This window comes from Erpetoichthys calabaricus, chromosome 1, assembly GCF_900747795.2.
Source record: "Erpetoichthys calabaricus chromosome 1, fErpCal1.3, whole genome shotgun sequence".
Classification (NCBI taxonomy): Eukaryota; Metazoa; Chordata; class Cladistia; order Polypteriformes; family Polypteridae; genus Erpetoichthys; species Erpetoichthys calabaricus.
Genome location: NC_041394.2, coordinates 276,523,124 through 276,546,374, shown reverse-complemented (window position 1 = coordinate 276,546,374; position 23,251 = coordinate 276,523,124). Strand labels below are relative to the sequence as shown.

General features: G+C 35.8%; 1 protein-coding gene across 14 annotated transcripts in view; it reads right to left on the bottom strand.

Moving 5' to 3' along the window:
- shank3a (SH3 and multiple ankyrin repeat domains 3a) overlaps positions 1–23,251 on the bottom strand; it is a 1,882,192-nt gene that overhangs the window by 62,397 nt on the left and 1,796,544 nt on the right. For 10 of the 14 annotated variants that reach the window (XM_051931529.1, XM_051931540.1, XM_051931542.1 and 7 more), the window contains 4 exons: positions 16,282–16,362; positions 15,000–15,023; positions 13,558–13,685; positions 9,414–9,519 (listed from right to left, as the gene is read on the bottom strand). In XM_051931529.1, the coding sequence (XP_051787489.1) occupies positions 9,414–9,519; positions 13,558–13,685; positions 15,000–15,023; positions 16,282–16,362 (339 nt within the window). The remainder of the gene's footprint in view (positions 1–9,413; positions 9,520–13,557; positions 13,686–14,999; positions 15,024–16,281; positions 16,363–23,251) is intronic. The other 4 variants (XM_051931515.1, XM_051931524.1, XM_051931521.1 and 1 more) reach the window with 3 other exon arrangements.

The following is a 23,251-nucleotide window of genomic DNA, read 5'->3' as shown; positions in this document are numbered from 1 at the left end:
ACTGGTAAAGTAAAGACACAGTTCAGTGGAGTTCATTTTGTACACAACATTGTCTTAAGAATCACCCTAATTACATTAGGCCTATGTGTAACAGAATCTCCATCTTACTGTACCTCCTGAAGATTCTGATATGTTCAGTAAGCAGCAAACATTAGTCTTACCACCTCACAGAGAATATGATTGTGTTACTGAATTACTAAAAGGAGTACCTTTACCCAAAGTTAGAATGCATGCCCTTTTAGGAAAAGAACAAGTGAAGTGTAGTGAAGCAGTATATTCAAGAGAATCGTAAACATGTGTTTATTAAAACTTCAATAGTTCAATTACTGCTTTTTTATTGGTAAGGAGGAGGATGGAAGTTTGCAAACAAGTATTGATTATAGAGAGCTGGATAAATTTGCATCTCATCAATAATCAATCAAGGAACTGGGACCACAGTTTTCTACAAATTAGATCTAAGAATAACCTATAATTTAATATGAATAAATGGTGGAAAACGATATTTAACACTGCTTGTGGACATTACAAGGTACAGGGTCATGTGTTATGATTAGGCCAATGCCCCTGCAGTATTTCAGTCATTTATAAATTACATCTTTCAAGACCTTTTACGAATAAGCATCTTGGTTTATACTGAAGAAATTCTATTTTTCTTCAAAGATCTACCTACACTTGGTTTACATGTAAAATAAATATTACATTGCTTATGTTGAAAATCTCTATGTCAAAGTTGAAAAATGCAAGTTTTGCAAAGATTTACAGTAATCCCTCCTCCATCGCGGGGGTTGCGTTCCAGAGCCACCCGCGAAATAAGAAAATCCGCGAAGTAGAAACCATATGTTTATATGGTTATTTTTATATTGTCATGCTTGGGTCACAGATTTGCGCAGAAACACAGGAGGTTGTAGAGAGACAGGAACGTTATTCAAACACTGCAAACAAACATTTGTCTCTTTTTCAAAAGTTTAAACTGTGCTCCATGACAAGACAGAGATGACAGTTCTGTCTCACAATTAAAAGAATGCAAACATATCTTCCTCTTCAAAGGAGTGCGTGTCAGGAGCACAGAATGTCACATAGATAGAGAAAACAATCTCTAGCAAACAAATCAATAGGGCTGTTTGGATTTTAAGTATGCGAAGCACCGCGGCACAAAGCTGTTGAAGGCGACAGCTCACACCCCCTCCGTCAGGAGCAGGGAGAGAGAGAGAGAAAGAGAGAGAGAGAGAGATAGAGAGAGACAGAGTTTGTTTTTCAGTCAAAAATCAATACGTGCCCTTCGAGCTTTTAAGTATGCGAAGCACCGTGCAGCATGTCGTTTCAGGAAGCAGCTGCACAAAAGATAGCAACGTGAAGATAATCTTTCAGCATTTTTAGACGAGCGTCCCTATCGTCTAGGTGTGCAAACAGCCCCCCTGCTCACACCCCCCTACGTCAGCGCAAGAGAGAGAGACAGAAAGTAAGTTGGGTAGCTTCTCAGCCATCTGCCAATAGCGTCCCTTGTATGAAATCAACTGAGCAAACCAACTGAGGAAGCATGTACCAGAAATTAAAAGACCCATTGTCCGCAGAAATCCGCGAACCAGCAAAAAATCCGCGATATATATTTAAATATGCTTACATATAAAATCTGCGATGGAGTGAAGCCGCGAAAGGCGAAGCGAGATATAGCGAGGGATCACTGTAATTCTTTTTTAGGTTAAAAAATTTCAAAAAAGTGGTTGGCAATGTGTAATTTAAAAATCATAATAAACGGGTCCCCACCTGAGAGCATCAAACAAGTAGAGATCTTTTGGTTTGCCAACTATTACCATCGCTTAATTTGTAATTTCAGCACTATGATATCTCCCACAACATCTTTGACCGGAAAACATTTAAAATTTAAAACAAAATTTATCCACCTCAGCCTCCAATCTTATCTAAATCCAGAGTTGCCACTCATTGTAGAATTAGATGCGTCTTGTGTCCTTGTAGGGGCCAAGTTGCCCATCATATTCTAGATTCCAATCTAGTTAATCCCTGTGCATTCTACTCCATGAAATTAATTCAGTCAGAGAGAAATTATGATGTTGGGATTCATAAATTGTTGGTTATAAAATTAGCTTTAGGAGAATGGAGACACTACTTAGAAGGTGCAAAATTTCCCTTCAAGATTTAATAAGACCACAAGAATTCTGCATATGTAAAATCAGTATAACAACTAAATGCTTGGTAAGCTTTATTTTGTAATCATTTTGAGTTTAATATTACATAAAAACCTAGAGATAAGAATGGCAAGGCAGATGCTTTATCTCACATCTACAGTATGATCCAGATAAATTATTCTGGAAAACACAGCCAATTCTTTATACTGAAAAGTTCCTTGAAACTATTATAATAACATCATTAGAGGATTAGCCAAGAAAAAGACAGACTGCCTAATATTATACCTCTGCCAGGTAACATTCATGAAGGCAGAATGTATTTGCCCCAAGACTTGAGGAAACAAGTTCAACAGGCTCTAGAGATTTCTCAACAAACATCCACGATTGGTTAACCTAGGATCATGCAACCCATGAATATTCTGAAACATCTATTCCAGTAGGAAACAACATTTGTAATTACACAGGAGCCTACAAAGTTTGTTGTTGTGCATAAGCTTCTTCTGGGTTACAGGTTAGACTACTGCAACAGCTACCAGTAACACTTCATAACTGATCTGTCACCTTCTAAATGAGTCACTACTATTTTGGCAGTTGATGGATTTTCTATGTATTAGCATTTCATTCCTTTAAGAGATCTTTCTTTGGCTGGCTAAGTTGTTAGCAGAAATGTTTTTCAAAAAAGTACCAAGTCTTCATGGTTTCTTGATTTCTCATGTCCGATAGGGATCTACAATTATTTCTTGGTTTTAGAAGTTGTCTTGTGAATATTTAGAATGTTAAGTAAACTTTATGTCTGGTTATCATCCTAAAGCTAATGGATAGACAGGATGTGTTAATCACAATTTGGAAAAGTGTCTGTGTTGGTTTTCTACCTCTGTTAAAGTTTTTCAGAAATGTACTTGTACATTCTGCTGTACAAATGTGACACTTTGAATGTCTTTATGGGTATAGACTTTGGCTTTTTGACCATCTTTCTCTTTCTTCAAGTAACTTAATATGTCTAGCTATTTATCTCAGCTCATGAAACTTGAAGAAAGCTGAACGTTTAGCTAAATAACTTGCTGATAGAAAAATACACTTGCACCTGTTCTGATGGTAGGTCAAAAAGTGTGGCTGGCTACAAGAGATTGTCATTTGAAAGTACCTTCTCATGAATCAGACCAATATATTGGACTCTACGTTACCCAAAAATGGGTGCGACCTGTTTCTTGAAGTCTCTCTTTGTCAGGTCATTTTAAGATACATTCCATATTTCATCTTCTTGTCTATATCCTGTACGTTGTAGCCCTGATTATTTCACTTCTTCCCCACCTCCAGCTGTGTAAGTTGATGGATAGAGGAGCACAAATTCCGATCTATTATAGATTCTATAAAACATAGGAGAATAATGCAATACTTGGTGCACTGGAAGGGCTATGATCCTGAAAATCATTCTTGGGTGAGGTGTAATGGTCTTCGTGTACCTCGCCCTCTTTTTCACTTTCCCACTTTCATGCAATTAACTTTGAAGCCTGATGAACATGTCCAGAGACCGCACTGTTGATTTTCTATTCATTTTTCTTTGTGTCTTTCAATCAATGCAAACTCTTAATTAAGGTTTTAACAGCATAGAAATCTATATTTGACTTTGATTTTTGGTTCTTGTCTTGGTACTTTTGCTTGAGCATTTTTGATCACCCAAAATTGACTTTCTTTACATTTCGACTACATCTCTAATCTCGATCAGTCTCATAAAATTCCCTGTCATCGTCTTTAGCACAATAGTATTGATTACACTTGTGATTGGACTTTTTAATATACAAGTACGTGTGTAATTGTTTTGTTATATTAAAATAAATAAGGCAATTTCATCTGAATTAAAATATAAATTTATGATGAGAACTGTAAATTCTGAAATTCTGAAAACTCACTGTTCTGTCTCTTTAGAAACTATACACTCTAATTATATCATAGGATAATGAAACTGAAAGATGTTTCCCTCAGAATCAAAACATATTATACACCATTTCTACAACTTTTCCAAGTTTTAAATGAAATACTAATAAGTAACAATAAATATTTTTCTGGTTTTCAGTACTTTGCATTTATGTTTCTGACAGAAAGTGACTGGGTTGCTTGCTGCTTGTTGGACAGAAAGGTATTCAGAAATGCACACAGTTGTTGAAATTTTGTGTCACAAGAGTGAATTTGCTGCTTCACTTCTACAATAAGTCATGCCTGTTCCCTAAAACAACATGAGTACAAAGATTGTGATAGGAGGAAAATAAGTTCTATTTATTTTTTTTTTAATTTAAAGTGCCTTACTCAACAATCCATTTATTTCTGCAACACATTTCACCCTGTTTAGGTACACAGGTGACTGCAGTCTTTCCCAGCAGCACTGGGTACACTTCAGGAAGCAATCTTTGATGGGACATTCACTTACACACACTTATACATAATGAGCCAATTTGAGCCCACAAATTACTCTAATATGCATATCTTTGGGATGCAGGAAAAATCTGAAGTACCAGGTGAAACTCCATGTAAACAGGGGAGAATATGCAAACTCAGAACAGATGGTAATAAGGGCAGGATTTTAACTTAGCACTCTGATGTAAAAAGTACCAACAATGATGCCATTTGTCCACCTTGTAGTATATCAGTGCATTATTATCTGAGAACCTGAACAACCTGATTTTGAGGCTGCATTGTGAAGATTTTGGCATAACCTCCTGAAAACACTGTATGCAAATTGGATTTTTTCACTTTTTTCCCAGCTGTTGGTATGTGCAGTGCTTTAACATATTTTTCATATTCATAATATTTGCATTTGAGGTGGTATCAGATTTAAATGATATTATCAGGTACATGAATGCAGATGGGCGGCACGGTGGCGCAGTGGGTAGCGCTGCTGCCTCGCAGTTGGGAGATCTGGGGACCTGGGTTCGATTCCCGGGTCCTTCCTGCGTGGAGTTTGCATGTTCTCCCCGTGTCTGCGTGGGTTTCCTCCGGGCGCTCCGGTTTCCTCCCACATTCCAAAGACATGCAGGTTAGGTGGATTGGCGATTCTAAATTGGCCCTAGTGTGTGCTTGGTGTGTGGGTGTGTTTGTGCGTGTCCTGCGGTGGGTTGGCACCCTGCCCAGGATTGTTTCCTGCCTTGTGCCCTGTGTTGGCTGGGATTGGCTCCAGCAGACCCCCGTGACCCTGTGTTCGGATTCAGCGGGTTGGAAAATGGATGGATGGATGGATGAATGCAGATGTCTTCAGTTAAAGATGAGTTTTTTAGTCATTAGCTGTGTTGGTGGTTTTCACTTTTATAGATTTTGGTTATTCATTACAAAACACATAATCCTGATTAATTATATTCATATTGCTTTGTCCATGATCCTTGACTTTTTCATTATAGTAATGTGATTGTTTTTTTTTCTTTTGCCTAAATCTTTTTTAGGCAAAACACTATATAATATATTTGTGAGATGTTTGACAAAAGTAATTTTGTCATCATATGTACTAAGATGATTAAATTATTTAGATCATCAGAACAATCTAGACTAGAAAAGACTATTTTATGGTCTATATTTTTTCATTCCCCTTTACTATTCCTGATGCACTTCACCTCCTCCTTGACCGTTTCCTTACTACTAAAATACTGAAAGAATCTCTTTGGGTCATTTTCTATATTCCTCACTAACTGCCTTTTAGTTTTCCCAAAAACCCTTCTTAGTGGTTGCTCTGTTGTTCTAATGCACTCTACAATTCACATTGGAGTTATTAGTCTTATACGCCTTATACAGCTGTTTTTTCCCTTTGCAGCTTTTTTTTTTTTTTTAACATTTCAATAAACCCACTGAAGAGTTTTTTAAATTTAATACTAATTCCAAATTTAGGTATATACCTGTCGTGCATCATATATAAAATGTTTTTAAACCTGTTCCACTGCTCCTCGACTATCTTCGCTCTTAAAATTTTATCCTAGTTTATTCTCCTTAGACTTTGCTGCATCTGCTCAAAATTTGACCTACCTAAGTTAAACTTAACAGTTTTAGTCTTTGCATTCACACTGTTCCAAATCAATGAGAACTGTATTATATTATGGTCACTTGACCCTAGTGGTTTAATAACACCTACACCCTCAATTCTATCTTGATTATTACAAAATACTAAATCTAGGCAGGCTTCACCCCACATTGGTCCTCTAACATACTGTGTTAAAAAAACAGTCACTGATTACTTCTTAAAACTCCTGCTCTTGTGTTCCACTAATTGAAAGCTTAACCCAGTTAATATTTGGGCAGCTAAAGCCCCCCATGATTATAATAGCCCCCTTAGGTGTAACAGTGGTAGCACTGCTGCCTTGCAGTAAGGAGACCAGGGTTCATGACCCCAGTCCTCCCTAAATGAAGTTTTACAACATAATTTACCTGGACTTTCAAAAATCATTTGATACAGTCCCACACCAAAAATTAATTCTGAGACTACAGTAGAAGATGTGGGCATCAGCAGTAACCTACAAAATTGGATCTCTAGTTGATTAACCAGCAAGAGAAAAAGAGTACAGATAAAAGGTCATCAGTGGAGTCCCTCTGGGGTCTGTCCTAGGGTCATTACTTTTTCTGAATAATATTAATGACAATGATTCTGGTATAGTTAGTAAACTTGTCAAATTCGCAGGTGACACTAAAATTGGAAGGATGGCATACATTGAGGAGGCAGCAAAAAGAATTTAAAAAGACCTGGATAACATTCAGGACCGGGCGAACACCTGGAATACGCAGTTTAATGTAGAAAAGAGCGAAGTGCTACATGTGGGCCAAAGGAAAATCAGTTATAAATACAAGATATGAGACACTGACATGCAGGAAGTAACCTCTGAAAATAATTTAGGGGTATATGTTGACTCAACATTTTCATTGACTAAACAATGCACAGAAGCAATTAAAAAGGCAAATATAATGTCAGGTTACATCATAAAAGCTGCTGAATTTAAGTCAAGGGATGTTATGATCAGACTATATAATGCACTAGTAAGACCATCTCTGGAGTACTGTGTGCAGTTTTGGTCACCACAGTACAAGAAAGATATAGTATCCCTTGAAGCTGTGCAGAGGAGAGCAACCAAGTGCATCCCAGGACTTAAGGACATGTCTTACGCTGACAGACTCAGAGAGTTAATCCTGTTTATTCTCGAGCAGAGGAGACTGCGTGGGGACCAAATCCAGGTATTTAAAATTCTCAGAGGTGTTGATAAAGTAGATCCAGCAACATTCTTTCGGCTTAAGGGTGAATCACATATTTGAGGACATCAGTAGAAATTAAGGGGACGTGCATTTAAAACGTAAGGCAGGAAGCACTTCTTTACAGAAAGAGTTGTGGAACTCTGGAGTAAACTACTGAGGCATGAAACCTTGACAAACTTGATGAACTGAATGGTCTCCTCTTGTTTGTCAAATGTCTTATGTTCTGTAAACTTGCCTTTTTAATATTACTAAAAAGATGTGCATTGAAATTACTATCTGCATTGAGCGGTTTATAACGCACTCCTAAAATAAGACCTGTTTCCTGATGAACCCATATGTTTTCACTAAGATGTGGCTCATTGTTCAATTTTTTTTTTCATTGTTCCAATTGAAAAGGAATTGCACTTAAATTTTATTTGGCATAAAGATTAACCCCACCTCCTTTTCTGTTCTGTCTGTCCTTCCTAAAAATGTGTATCTTTCTATGTTATACTCACCCCATCTTTTTAATTTAGCCAGATTTCTGTTATTGCTATAATGTCATAATTATGCTCCACCAAATACAAATCCCACTCACTTTTTTTTTATTTTTGATACTTCTAGCATTAAGGCAAGCTGTTTTTAATGTGTTACTCATTTTAATTCTGCATTTAAACTATGGGCTATAATTTATATTACTATTCATTTATTTATAGTATTTTTATTCCTTCATGTAATGCTCTAAACACATCTATCCTATCCTAAACTTCCTGCCTCCCAATATCCTAGTTTAAACAATCTTTTACTAACCCATTTGTACATCTCCCCAATTCACATGTAACCCATCGTGGCAGAACAGATCTCATCTGTTCCAACAGGCAATAGAATGTCCCATAAACCTATACCTTTCTACCCAACACCAAGATCTGAGCCACACTTTAAGCCTTCTAATCTCCTCAACGTTACCTTCACTGGCATATGGCACAGGTAGAACTTCAGAGTAGACTACCTTGTCAGTTTTGTGCAGAACTGACAGACTGCCCTTATGTACGTAATTTGTTCCAACATGGACAATGACAACTGGATCCACCACCGCTCTGGTCAGGAGTCTATCAACTCTTCCAGGGAAGTCTTCCACCCGTGCACCCGAAAGGCAACACACCATACAAGACTCTCCGTTTCTGGAGCTAACCTGCACTTCAATCTCATTAATGATTGAGCCCCCAACTACCAAAACAAAAACAGAAACTACTATCTAGCATGAGCATAACAACTAAAAAGAGTGTAGTAGTAGCAGATTTGTTATTTGTACAAAGCACAATGAGTTTCTAATTTGCATGTCTGACCAACATCCAGCAAGTTGTTGTTAATCATGGTGCCTGAGTGACAATACATCGAAATGTAGAACTTCATACGTTTTTAGATTTTACACTTCACATCAGCCTAAAAACAAAAAGCAGGGAGTTGAACATATAAATGCTAAGTAGCAACAGGTAAGAAGTGAAAAAGTAGACCTGCTTTATTTATTTATTTTTAACTTACAGTATGCAAAGTAAACAGAACAATAGTTGTAGCTTTGTTAATGAAATAAGATCAATAATTTAAAAAAGGTCCAAAACCTGCTGGTTAATTTATTTCTGTCTGAAATTGACTCCCTTTAACCAAAACAATGCAATCAATTTCATGTTAAAAAATTAACATTAAAATCTCAAATGGCCATTTTTCAGCAAAATGTTTTTTTCTACAAGTAATTTAATCTTTTTTTTAATTATTAGGTGTGAATCACTTAAGGTGTTTGCAAGCACTACATTTGCATCTGCAAACACTATTAATAACAAAAATATTTTTTGGTAAGCATGCAGTTTCTAGATGTATTTTTTGCCTTTCTAAGAGCTGTCATTATTTTGATTATACAATAAAATTAACCTGAAATAGGTGATGGCAAGTCTGATGCATCAACAAATGTTACAAATTGAATCAGAATCAGAAAAACTTAATTAATCCCAAGGGAAATTATGTGACAACATAGAACATATCTGACAAGTATATGCTAAATAATAAAAACCTTACCTACGGATTTAGTTCTGGACATTCCCTTTGGCAAAGGGATGTGAGATTTCTCAGCCACTGGTAGAATTCCAGCCTGCCCAGGCATTCCCTGACGCTCATAAAGTGACTACAATAAAACAAAAATATTATTAATTATAAGGTGTATATTATTCACATAAAATGGCTGCACAATTTATTGCACACACTACACCAACTATGCATTTAAATGTTTCATTTTACAGTATGTGAAATTTCACATTGAAAACCTTGTGTGGATATTTGATTTATTTTGTCTATATTTAGTTTGTCTATGCTGACTTAAAGTAATACACACTGTTGCAAAGGCATTAGTCAAAATAGTCAACCAGTGTCTTGGCTTTAATAGAAAACACTTGCTGTCAACTCCTGTGGTCACAGTAGGATAAGGATTAAACAATCAAAATTAATCAGAAAATCTAAGGCCATTTAACTATTTTTTTTGGAAATACTACTATATCCATGTTCTGCTTATGTTGTATGCATATCAGGATATGACTTTCAGGGAAAATTATGAGAGGTCTAATTATGAGAGGTCCATCTATTTATATATCTATTATCTAATAACCTAGTTCAGGAGACTATCCTGTTGGGTATAGAGTACAAGTCTGGAACTAACCTCAGTGGAAGAGACTATGAACAGTGCTACATGAAATAATAATGATAGAAATAATTTACTGAATTTTCTCAGGAATGGTTTGGATAAAATGGTCATTAAATAAATAAGGCTAAAACCTTGTCAAATATACCAAAAACACCAAAAAAAGTAAATAAAGAAGCAAAATAAAACAGGATACAAGATCTTTATGATTCCTTTTAGAAAATCAGGATATCCTGTCTGCTTCTAATGTATTGAAGGCTAAATGAGGAGTCATACAAGTCAGATGTGCAGCTGATCATGCCTTATGTACCAACAAACCACACGAGCAGCTTAAGATTTCAGACTAGAAAATGTTTTTCAGATTAGAAAAAATATTTCATTTTATTTGAGAAAAGCTGATAATTGCCTCTGTTCTTAGCTTGGCTACTTCAACTGCATTACAATGTTAAATGCTGATGTTGTCATATAAAGTGGTGAAACTAAACAGAAATTGATTTCTGTTATCAAATTCAGTTTTCTATTACATTTATTTTTTCAACACTTTTATCCCAATTGACTAACAAATGGTAAGGGTCAACTACAGTATAAATGTTTCTAAATTCTTTGCCTGTTTTCTTTATATTTCTCATCAAATTAGTCTTCCAAATATACATTATGATTTAGTCAATATTAGCCTGGGTTACAGCTGCTTTGGCAGAGTATACAACTAAATTTTTAATGACTTTTGATCTTCAAAAAAATGACTTACTTCCACAAAGTTTGTTGTAAGTGATTAGATTTAGATTTGTTTAAATTAAGTCTTATTTTTATTTTCATGTAATTTACATATTGTACAAAACATTAATTATGAAATATCCACACATCTCCATATTAATTTCTGAAATTGCTTCATCCATCTCAGAGCCTCAGCGACCAGATCCCATCCCAGCAGCATAAGGAGGGCATACTAATGACTACTGTAAACTATTATCCAAATAAACAGTTACTGAAAGGGTAAACTCTAGACTTAGCGGCTTAAGAATGATTATGCATGAAATCATATACATACCTTTTGCCATGTCTATATTGTACAACTATGTCAGCTTTTTATAAAATGTCACACAAATATCTCTCTATTATATAAAAAAATCTTGGGAAGAGACAAGACAGAGAGACGAGATGTGACATTCTTAGAGATACACTTTCACGTCTTGCGAGATGAGACCTTGTGCCAAGAGATTTAACCACGCCCGGGGCCAGAAATAAAAAAACAGAGTAGATGACAAAGTAGAACGTTGTAAAGAATTCAAAAATGTTGGCGTGATACACATGCAGAGCACATTAGAGATAATGGAAGTACCAAAATTCAAAAGTCTCAAAAAATTATAGTAAAGATTGCATTAGCGCAAACAAAACAGAAATTATTACTTGGTGAAATAACGGAACAGTGAAAAGAGATCAAACATATTGTTCGGATTTAAACTTTAAGTCAGAGACTTGTAGATCATCTAATTTGTGTTGCCATCAGGGAAAAGTAGTGTTTCTTCCCAATGAAGAGACATATCCACGAGAATTAAAAGATTTGTTGTTTGGTGAAAGTGAAATCCACATATGCTGTCACGCTTGGGTCACAGAGATGCACAGATACACAGGAGATTTTAGAGACAGACATGTTATTCAAACACTTCAAACAAACATAAGTCTCTTTCAGGAGTAAATTGAGTTCCGTGTGTAGTCGGAAGGGACAGTTCTGTCTCTCAATTAAAAGAATAGAAAAATCTTCCTCTTCTGGAGCAGGACCCCCAACAGGATCAGAGGATTTCTTGGGGAGAAGAGAGACAAGGCAGTGAGACAAAAGGACACCTGCTGTACAGGCTTTTAAATGTTTGAAGCGCCGCACGAGATGCAGATCATGTGGCACGGCACGGCAGCAAGCCAGCAGCTGACTTGAGCAAAGAGGAGGTAAAAAAAAAACTATTTGTTTCCCATTGCATACCGTTTAAGAGGGGGTTTCGGAGGAGTGACCGTGTCTCCTTGGGGTGTGTTCAGTCCCCCCTCTTCACAACGTGAGCAGCAGAGACATGAAGTGGCTGGCGTGTAGCGCAAGCTGGGGGAGGGGGGGTTGGCGAGCGAAGTTGTTAATGATTATAATCAGGCTTATTTTTATATCTTCAAGTAGGACCATCTAAAATTTTCACTAATGAGGAAAAAATTGTAGTAATGCCCCACTGTTTTTTAAGACAGTCTTGTCATCTAAATCAGTTTTACACTAATCTCAAGTATCTCAAGTAACTCAAATATAGAAAATTAGCATTTGGGCCTTGAAAATGACAGGGTGCTATGGAAAAATAAATTTAACAACACTGAACATGAGGCAGGATGGCACAGGGTTAGGTGTTTTTTCTCGCAACTCCAGAGTCTAGGGTTCAAATTCTAGCCTGGACCCTGAATATGAAATTTGTATTAGTTTTCTCCAGGTTGTTAATGTTTCTTTCCTCATCCCAAAGCCATTACTTGACTACCTTGCTTGCATACTGTACAATGTTCAGGGATACTTTATTTTAAGGTGGCCTAAGAGTAGAGGATGACTAAGAAGCTTGATGTATGAACAAGATGAAAGATTTAATCTGAAAAATATTACAAGTTTGTTGCTACTGTCTTTAATCAAAAAGTATTAATTTGTATATCTACCCATTTTTTAACCCAACCCACTTAATTCAGTTCAGTGTTGTGGAGGCCAAAGTTTGTTTCAACAGTCTTGCGTGGGGAAAATTTGATGTAACTAAAGCATCATGTACTGCTGTAATTATTCAGATTACTAAAATATTCAAAATTTAAATCCTGTTCTCATTTCTTGTTGAAAAGGCAAATTCCTTGGTGATGTTAATCATTTAACAGAAGACTGATGGGTATGGAGATAGCATATAGCTGGAGAAGGTGGGCTAGTTGACAGTCTTCCACTTTGCATTTATTTCTGGCTCCTGGTTTTCCTGACTGAACTAATTTGTTTTCCAACTAATGAATAAAAAGGCATGTCCTGAGGCATGTATGTTGCAGATGTATCAAAGAACAGATAAACTAAATATATCACCTTTCTTAAAAATTTCTAAATAGATAAAAGTAGTTAAAGTAGTCCAGGACTGCTAGTTCTTATCAGTTAAAGTATAATTTGAATTGTGATATAATAATACTGCTGCATACTCCCTTCAATAAATGTTAAACATCAAAAATGATTTACATTCTGGTGCTTTTGCGTGTTCCGATATCAAAATTAATAAAAAAAAAAAGGTAATTAACTGTTTGTAATAAACATGGCTTCTTCACAGTATATAGTAATTACCAAAAATAGTTGGCCTTTTTTTAACTGGATTACTCACATTAAAGTCATAAATCATAATATATTCAACTTAGATTTCATTGTAGGTACATAACATGTTTAATTAATAACTCCTTATTCCAAAAGTATAATTCACTGAAAATATATTCTTACAATGAGATGAAAGACACACAAATAAGTTATTCTCTAATATGTAATTTTTATTTACTTACGGTGATCTCTGCTGGTGTTATTCGCCTGCTGGTGGGCCTCTGTTTCACCGTGGCGGCTCTATAGTCTGCCTCTGCAACTTCAGGTCTTAAGGATGGTTCTTGGGCAGAAAGAATATCATCCAACTTTTCTGTGAGCGCATATGAATGCCATATTATAATGTCTATATTATATATATTATACTATAATCCTTCTCTCTTTATCTATATTTTAAACACATACAGTGGATATCAAAACTCTCACTACTGTATGCTGTCAGATTATGCTTAAGGCTCCCCCTTCTTAATTACAAAACTGTTAATGTCAACACCATAATAACACAATTATTACCTGACAGACAACCTGGATTTTCAGACTCAAACCTTACAATAAATCTAAAGGACTGTTCTTAAACTATTCATAAGTTCTTGTTCAGGTTTGAGGCACCTACTCTATGAAAATCTCTCCTTAGGTGTGTTTGTTAAGGTCCATTGGTAGATTCATTCAAGTCTCACATAAGACTTGTCTCTTCTTCCATTTTAATCTACTTGGCTGTAGCTGTAATCTGTTTCAATCTGCTAGTAACACCTGTACTTATCCACATTCTACTACACTGTCATTTAAAGCTTTCAATTTATTGTATTGTCTTTTGACTATGGACTCTTTTGTTTATAATTCTACAAGTAAATGAAAGGTTTGCATTTACTGTTTATTTTAAAGAGTTTTATTGTTTGCTATATAAAGGGCCTTTGTGATGGTGCTTATAAAATAAAATAATGATTTACTGATTGACTGAATTGTTCAAAATAGTAAGTAAAACTTCAACTTTTGTTATTATAACGGGTAACATCACAATAATTCATGTCTGACTTTTTTCCCTTTAATAATATCTTGTACCCACATTACTAACCTTCAAAGCCTTAGTTCTGACATTTGAAATGATTTTGATATCCACTATATACACATGTATACATACATATCCATTAATAATAACAAATGCAAGGGTCACATGAAGAAAGAATCTATTCCAAAAGTGTCAGGCACAAGATAAATACTAACCCTGCATGGGATGCACATATCCATTGAAGGAAGCACTTCTGAACACATTCATAAAGGACCAATTTATAGCCATCAATCAACCAAACCTGCACATCTTTACAACGTGGGAGGAAAACCACAGTACCTTGAGATAACCCATCAAACAGTAGCACTAACCACTGTACCACTAAGAGATCATACATATATTTGTATACATTTTTAAATACATACAAACACATATATATATAAATATTAAGTATACTATACATTAATTTCTGTATCCTTTTCATGTAATTAAAATTTAACCAAGAAATAATAGTAATAACAAAAATGTTTTAACTTAAACGTGTTTACTTGGAACAAGCTAATGATAAAAAGCAAAATGCATGAATGCTTACAAATGTGGAGGTATAACTTTAAGACTCACCCCCTCTTCTCCTTCTTGCGGACGCTTGCACAAAAATAAATTTAAAAAGGCTATTTGATTATACAATACCACTCAAGAAAACAGATAGCCATGTATTTATTGGGCAATCCTTCTTGATTAAAGGGACAGTCAAGGCAAAATAAGCAAAATGTGATAAATTGCAAGTTGATGAATTGAGATTTAACTTTGCTAAGCTGCTTGTCTAGAAACAAGAAACTACAGGCAGTGCCATTCTGACTGATTCTATTATAAGCTATGGGAAAAAAACAGGACCAATCCATTTGATGGTGCTGAAGCAAATTGCTTTGTCAAGCTGGTCCAAATGAACTTGATATTTTTCCCTATATCAATACCCTAACTATGCAACCTTAAAGGAGGCTGTCCTAAAAAGTTAAGAAAAATAAGCAGCAGATAGGATTAAAGTGTCAAATAATTGTGGTATGTCATCCTTAAAGGAACACATTTCTTAGAAAAGAATAGTAATATTTAAATAATTAGGGGGGAAATGTGCAAAATATAAGGTATATTATATTTAATGTGTAAGATTTAAAAAAGAGTGCTTTCACTTTTGAATCCATCTTAGCTAATTTCATTTAGAAGAATGGTATTGGCTAGTAGATAGCCAGCACTCTCTAAATACTGTCAGCCAGATCTCTTTCATGTTTTACAAAGCACTCTGTGGGAAAACCTGAAAATGTTTGAAAAATATAACTGCTCAATTCCCTTCTAAAGGATTTTCAAAATAACACTGGTTCTGCATAAAGTTTCATTGACAATGTATGAAATCATTTTCGGATATATCTCTTATTTTAATAGTATTGTTAATTACAACTAATGGATAAGTTATAAAATAAATTTACAGTATTGCATTTTTAATATCATTATGAGCATACACTTCATCTGAATATGGAAGAAAGAACAAGCACTCACATAATCTGTATTACAGTTTTGGCAGAATATTTTTATATTGATGTTAAGAAAAACAGTTATTTGCTCACATTTTGTAACACCACATCAAGAAATTAAAGCACAGTTGCAAATAGCAACATATACTGCATATAGTATTAATTCTTAGGATTCTGCATATTGCAACTCAAATTGAACTGCATTCACACTACTATACATTCTGTACAATCCAGCTCTTTTGTATTCCTCTGAAGTAATGAACAAATGTGCCTTAGAATGTTTAAAATATATTGAAGTTCAAACCAAAAGTCTGGTAGTGAAAAGAGGAACATGTTTCAAAGGAAGCAATTGACAAGAATGAAAATGAACGACTTACCCAGTTCTTCTAGCTCTGCTGTCATGGATTTGGAGCGCAGTGTCAGGGTTGTACTGGGTGCTCTTTTTGGGGGTGGAGGAGCTGGAATAAAAATTGAAGAGACTTTGGATGTCTTTCCAAAAATCTTTCGTGTGCTTCCGACATGAAGGTGCCACTTTTTCTCTACTGCTTTGATCTCATCGTATTCCGGAGATAAGGAGGTCTCGCACTGCTGTAACAGCTTATTTAGGCTACGAGATGAGGCAGTTTTTTTCATTTTCTTCTCTTTTTTTCCTCCCCTTAAATCTCACACTATAAGAGATAGCTTTCTGCATGTGTAGTTTAAATCATGGATTACATATCGCAATAATAGTTATTAATGTTTGGTCAAGAAACAGAAAACTTTTGCAATAAAATACATTGGATGAAATTAATTTGACATGGCTTTTAGCAGTAAATAAGATCATGTATGCTTCATATCTCCCATGCTGGCAGAAATATGCTTTCCTTGACATTTTGGGCTTTTGAATGCTGTACCTGCTTATTATAAAAATGAAGGCACTAAGCTGTAGCAAAATCCTTGGCACTGATATTCACAACTAGGCCATTATCTTGTCCTCGGTGTGACCCTGATAGCTTCAGAAAACCATAAATCATACAAAATCTTGATCTTGAGAATGCATGATAAAAAATACACAATCCTGTGTGCTTTCCTTTCCATTAGTCAGTTGTGCTCAATTAAGCTGTTTGGTCAAGTAGTTAATGCAAAACTGCAAACGATAAGCTTGACTGCAGAAAACAGATTGCCAAAGCTGCAAAGTTCATTCTTAAAAGCCGATTACAAAAAATTTGATTCCATAGCCTACTGAATAAAATCAGGTAGGGGGAGGGAGGTGGAGGAAGAGAGAGAGAGAGAGAGAGAGCAAGCCAGAGAATTCCCAGGCCTTAACACAATGCTGAATTCAAACATTCATTGTAGTTGCCATAGTAACTAGGGTAGAAGGAAAGCTGGGGTTGGCCCAGCTGACTAAAACTACACTATTATAGGGAGGGGCAATACTGTAGTGCTTATAAAGTGAAAGAGCTATGTGAATACAAAAGGCAGATACTCGGTGCTTGTGGTGATAGTTTTTGGACATGATGATTTTAGAACTATGCTATCAAGTACTTCTTACAGGGTTTATTAACAGACAGGCTTAGACAGAGAAAGAAATATTTTTAAATGCCTAAAGAATGACTTTAAGTATCATGTATTAGATTTTTAAATATAAGATTTTCTTCCCACATACTGCTAAAAACAAACAAATCAGTTCATCCATCTGTTACCTTTCTTTTTTTACAGGGTGAAGGAGAATGCAACCATTATGCTATTTTAATACATTTAAACGCCCCCTTTAGAAAGATACTGTAAATGACAGCACAACCCCTCCCTAACAGAGCCACATTCTGACACTAAAAATGCTCAACCAGAAAAAAAAGACCTTCCATCATTTCTTGTGTTTAATGCACACAGTATTGGAATTAGAATGTCCAATAACAAATGCAGGCTTTCACAAAGACTTCTGGGTTTATCTTCAAAGCAAAGTGAACATACTGTCAGGCTCTAAAGGAATACATTTACAATGATAATGGTGCTCCTGGGCTCCCATCCAAGTGGTTCACTGAAGCCAGGCTGTTAGGTGTCAGCCTGAAGTGGCTTCAGTTCTAAAATCATCATGTCCAAAAACTCATCTTTCTACTTGTTAAATATTGTATGAAAAAGTGCAAGAGGATTATAGCAGCAACTCTGTAAAAGGATTTCATTTTGTGTCAGTAGAAGGAACCAAGCTCACAAAAAGTTGTCACTTTATAGTATATTCTTCTGTGGAATACAATAGAGTTGCAAGGATGTACTTTTCTTGCTAGTTTTGCTAAAAAAAAACAAAAAACAACAAAAAAAAAAAATTCAAAAATAGTTTCCTGTAAAGGGTTCCGCATTACATATGCACTAAAACTCTTACAGTATATATGAACACACAACCATGCAAGTGCAATGGCACAATATTATTAAATACATCACTGCAGAACCTTCTCACATGACCATAGATTCAGTTAAAAGTCATATTCTAGCTAGAAATAAAATAACACAAAACAGTACACAAACAAACCTGTCACTAAGAGAAATACATTTATCTCTGTCCTAAAGATGACAGAATGAATCCCTTCCTCTAATATCTCAGTCTGTTTTATCTTTAACTAATTTGGACATCCACATTTTTAATCAGGCAACCATGAAAGCATTCATGTTCAGACAGTGCACTTTGGGAGTAAAAGCCCCCTGTCATCTTAGAGTATACCTCCTATCCTCTCTGTCTTGGATGATTCCAGTTTGAGGGAGTGTTTTAATAGTTACTAATTGATGGGGGAATCTCAGTAATCACTAAAGCGGCAACTCACAGCCTGATGTGAGTTCCTTGGAGATATAAATATGCTAGACAGGCATTGCATGATATTGCTTCTCACAACCACACAATAAATTCTGAGCATCAAGTATAGCATTACAAGTATATAATAAAATGCATGAAGCAGGATTTTTATTTTCAAGTGTTATAGCAGGTTGCAAATTGTGAGGTCAGTGCATATTTGGTTAGAGAAATCCATTGCTCTCAAAAGCTAGTACTATTTAATTATAAATACATTAACTTCTTTATTTTCTTTTACATCATCCACAAAAATACTTGAATAGGATCTAACAAGCTTGTAGATTTATTTATTTCCTGAAACCAATCTTTCAGCTACAGGTATGTGGAAATGGAACCATATGCTGACAGGAATGAAGGAGGAAAAGGTGCAAACACTGTGTTTTTTTGTTTCTTTTGTACTGTCACGAGAAATCAGGCTTCTTAAGGAGGAGCCACCCAAACACAGGGTGAACCACCCATTTAAGACAACTTGAAATCTGACTATTTAATGTACACCTTGGCATTAATGGGCACATTTTTATTTAGGATAAGCCCCAACCAAAAATTAAACTGGAGTTAGAGCACAGTATGACCTCTACATAATAAATCCCACTGTCTTTAGTCACTAAAGGGGGGCGGCATATTAATCCATCCACCCAGCTTCTATCCCAAGTATATAGTTTTGGGCAGCCAAGAGCCTGTGCAGACATCAGCAACAATGGGCAGGACCAGCCATGGTTTTGATGTCAGCCTAACACGCAGTATCTTGCACACAATCATATTCACTCTCATAAGGCAAAATTAGATTTGTCAGTTTGCCTAACACATATATGTTTGGGATGTACAAGAAAAGCTACAGTATCTGGATAATAAACAGACAAGAGGAAAACATAGAAACCTTTCCTCATGGTGGTAACTGGGGTGGTATTCATAAATAGGCCTCCAGAGCTATGAAATAGAAGCAATGACCACTGCCCAAGTCTGTTGTCTTAATTACATAAAATAACAAATACCTGAACATGATACCATTATTCTTATCTTTATTAAAATATATTATGTTTGCAAAAGGTCTTTTTGTATGCCATATATTATGTATGGGCTGCTGAAAACTAAGTAATAAATAACTAAAAATGTAATCAGTCCTAATTCTTGGTATTTCCCTATTTAGTCAAAAGAATTCCGCTGAATCAATTTCATCAACACCTTTGAAATTTTTTATGACCCGGATCAGCTTTCAATGTAGCCTTTGTACTTAAGTCTGAAAAGGTTAATTTCTTGGACTTGTCAGAGTCATGCACACTCTCTAGTTCTGGGATACACTTGGTTGATTTCCCTCTGCATGACTTACAGAGTAGCTATGTATTTTTTTGTAGAGTGGTGACCAGAACTGCAAGCATGTACATCAATTGCAATTTCACTAGTGCATTAAACAATCGGAGCTTAATGTCCTTTGATTTATATTAAATTGTTTTTACAATAGAACTTAACCTTTTAACAGTCTTTTAAACTATTTGTGCACACTGTCTAGGCTAGAATAGGGTTTCAATATAAATCCCTGTAATCACTGTAAAATAGTGTTTTGATTTATAATTAATGAAAAATTTGCCTGTGTGTAGCACTATGAGCTTTTAACACAAAACTGCATTTTCCAACCATTTGCACCATTTTACAACTTATTCCATTTCTTTTTTGAATTATTTTTGCACCTTCCTCAGTATTTGTTATCCATTCAATGTTTAGTGTCATCTGAAAATTTACTAACTATACTCAGAATATTGTAGAATATAGAATTAGGAGCTTAAACATATATCTACAAACTCTTGTATACTGTAAAGAATTAGTACAATCATTTGCAATTGAAGTAAATTATTATATTGAGCAAATCAGCAGACATATGAAAAATAAATTTTTATGAATTTGTCATCTTGCATAATGACATACAGTGGACTCATAAGGTATTCAGAACCCTCCACTTTCTGTAGATTTAAATAGATAAATTTGACATTTTTGCCTATCGATCTATGCTTAATAACCTATAATGACAAAGTGAAAACATGTTTTCAGGAAGGCTTGCAAATGTATTAAAAATCAAAAGCTGAAATCACTCATTCATGTAAGTATTCAGACCTGTTGCTGTGGCACTCCAAATTGTGATCAGGTGCATACTGTTTCCTTTAATAATCCTTGGGATGTGTCTAGAGCTTGACTGGCATCCACCTGTGGCAAGTTGAATGATTGGAAATAGTTTAGAAATGCACACACATGTGTATATAAGATCCCATAATTCACACAGCATGCCACCACAAAACCCAAGCCATGACCGATGCTGGAGCATGGCAAAGCTAGAGTGGCTTCAGAACAAGTCTCTGACTGTCTTTGAGTGGCACAGCCAAAGTCCAGACTTCCCTCATTGAGTACCTGTGGAGACAGTTGAAGATGGTAATTTGGTAATTTACCGACGCTTCCTATTTAATCTAACAGGTCTGGAGAGGATCTGACTGGAAGAACTGAATAAAATGCCATAATCCAGGTGTGCAATCTTGAAGAGACTTACCCAAGAAGGCTTGAGATTTAAGGGTTTGAATACTTACATGAATGAGAGACTTCAGTTTTCGATTTTTTAATAAATGTGTAAATCTTATGAAAACATGTTTTCACCTTGTCATTATGGGTTATTAAACATAGACTGATGAGCAAAAATGTATTCATTTAAAATGAAATCCACAACACAATAAAGTGTGTAGAAAGTGAAGGAGTCTGAAAACTCTCTGAATCCACTGCAAATTGTTCATTTATTCTTCTGTTTCAACACTAATCCAGAATGAAGAAGTTAACGATACATTTATATTTAATCATTTGTTATTTGTACATTTGTACTCTTATGATGTCATTTTTGCCACCATTTTCAAAGTAAATTTTTATGGGTTCTGACATTTTGTGTGTTTGCTCAACCACATATAATCAGTTTTAGCATTGTTACATTGATTGTCTGTGTCTTTTTAGAATTTACTTTAAAATTGTACTAATGGTGTATAAAGCCTTAAATAATCTTGCTTCTGTGGTAGACGACTAGGGACCTTGCCCCACCAGGACACTTGGAAAAAGGAAGGACTGGGAGAGGGGCAATATCTTCCCTGGGGCGCAAGAGGGCAGCACCCCTGGATAGCATCAGGGCCACGGATAAGGATGTTGGAATTTCAACCTTGTGGGGGTCCGTGGCCACTGCCTGGGGGCGCCTGGACAGCTCCAGAGCCTTGGCATACTGCCAGAAAAGGAGCTGAACTCGCATGCAGCACTTCCGCCACACCCGGAAGTGCTGCCGAATGTTAATTAGGAAGCACCTGGGGCATTTCTGGGTGCAGTATAAAGGGGGCCGCCTCACTCCACTCGGGAAGCTAGAGTCGGGTGGAAGAAGACGGAGCTTGCAAGAGAGGAGTGGAGGCGGCAGTGAAGGCAAGATGACTTGAGAGAAGTAAAAAGGACAGAGCTGTTGTGGCAGTGTTGTTGTGCAGAAAATAAACATGTGTGTTTGGACATCGTGTGTCTCAGTGTCTGCCTGTGTCCGGGGCATCTTTCACACTTCTTTCAATATCTTAGATCTTCTAGTAGCGGCCTGCTTACAATTCCAAGAGCTAAGCTTAAAAGAAGTGGTGAGATGTTCTTTAACTTTAACAGTAGAGATATGCCAGGCTAATACTGTGGTACATTTTAAGAAACTGTTAAAATTCCACTTTTTGAATTGTGTTTTTTTTTTGTAGCTTCAGTTTCACAAAAAATAAAAAAAGAGTGAGGCATAGGATTATTGAACAAAGCAATGAAAATGGAAGTCATCAGAATTCAGTGCAAAAAGGTTTAGGAAATCAGTAACCAAAACTATAGAACTCGCAAGCAGGAACCATTAAACAAAACAAAGTCAAAATCAAAGTTAAAATCTAGGCTAAAATAAAATCGTAAGAGAAACTAGTTTCTCAAAGTAAGCAGAGGTTCTGACTTTAGAAACAAAGTTCAAGCAACAGTAGAGCATGTAACTTGGCCGGCCATGAAGCCTCAAGCAAGCATGCACATATACCCAGCAGTGTACCCTAGTGTGCACCTACTGTATTTGTGTGGACCAAATACAAACACGTCTCCCAACCTTACGTAAAATTACCAACTCAATGATTTAGGATTGGCTATTTATAAATGTCATGGGTGTTGGCACAGAAGTAATTTGCTATGTTTCCTTGTTCGCTGGAAAAAGCAAACCCAAAAACTCTCATGATACCAGAATATTCATTAATGTGTAGTACCTATCATGTTTACAGCACAACACTTCTGGTTTTGCTTGGACCTGACATTTAGGTGGAAGTGTCTGGCTACAAGAATAACTAAGTATGACTGAAATGACTTGAGGCTTAAAATAATAGAAGGAATTTATTTTTAAACTTAATTTTACTATTCATTTACTGACATCCATCCATTTTCCTAACCCATTTGTCCCAAGGATCCACTGGGCATAAGGCAGGGATACACAAACTAGGGCCAATTTCACACAAGGAAATATTTTTGAA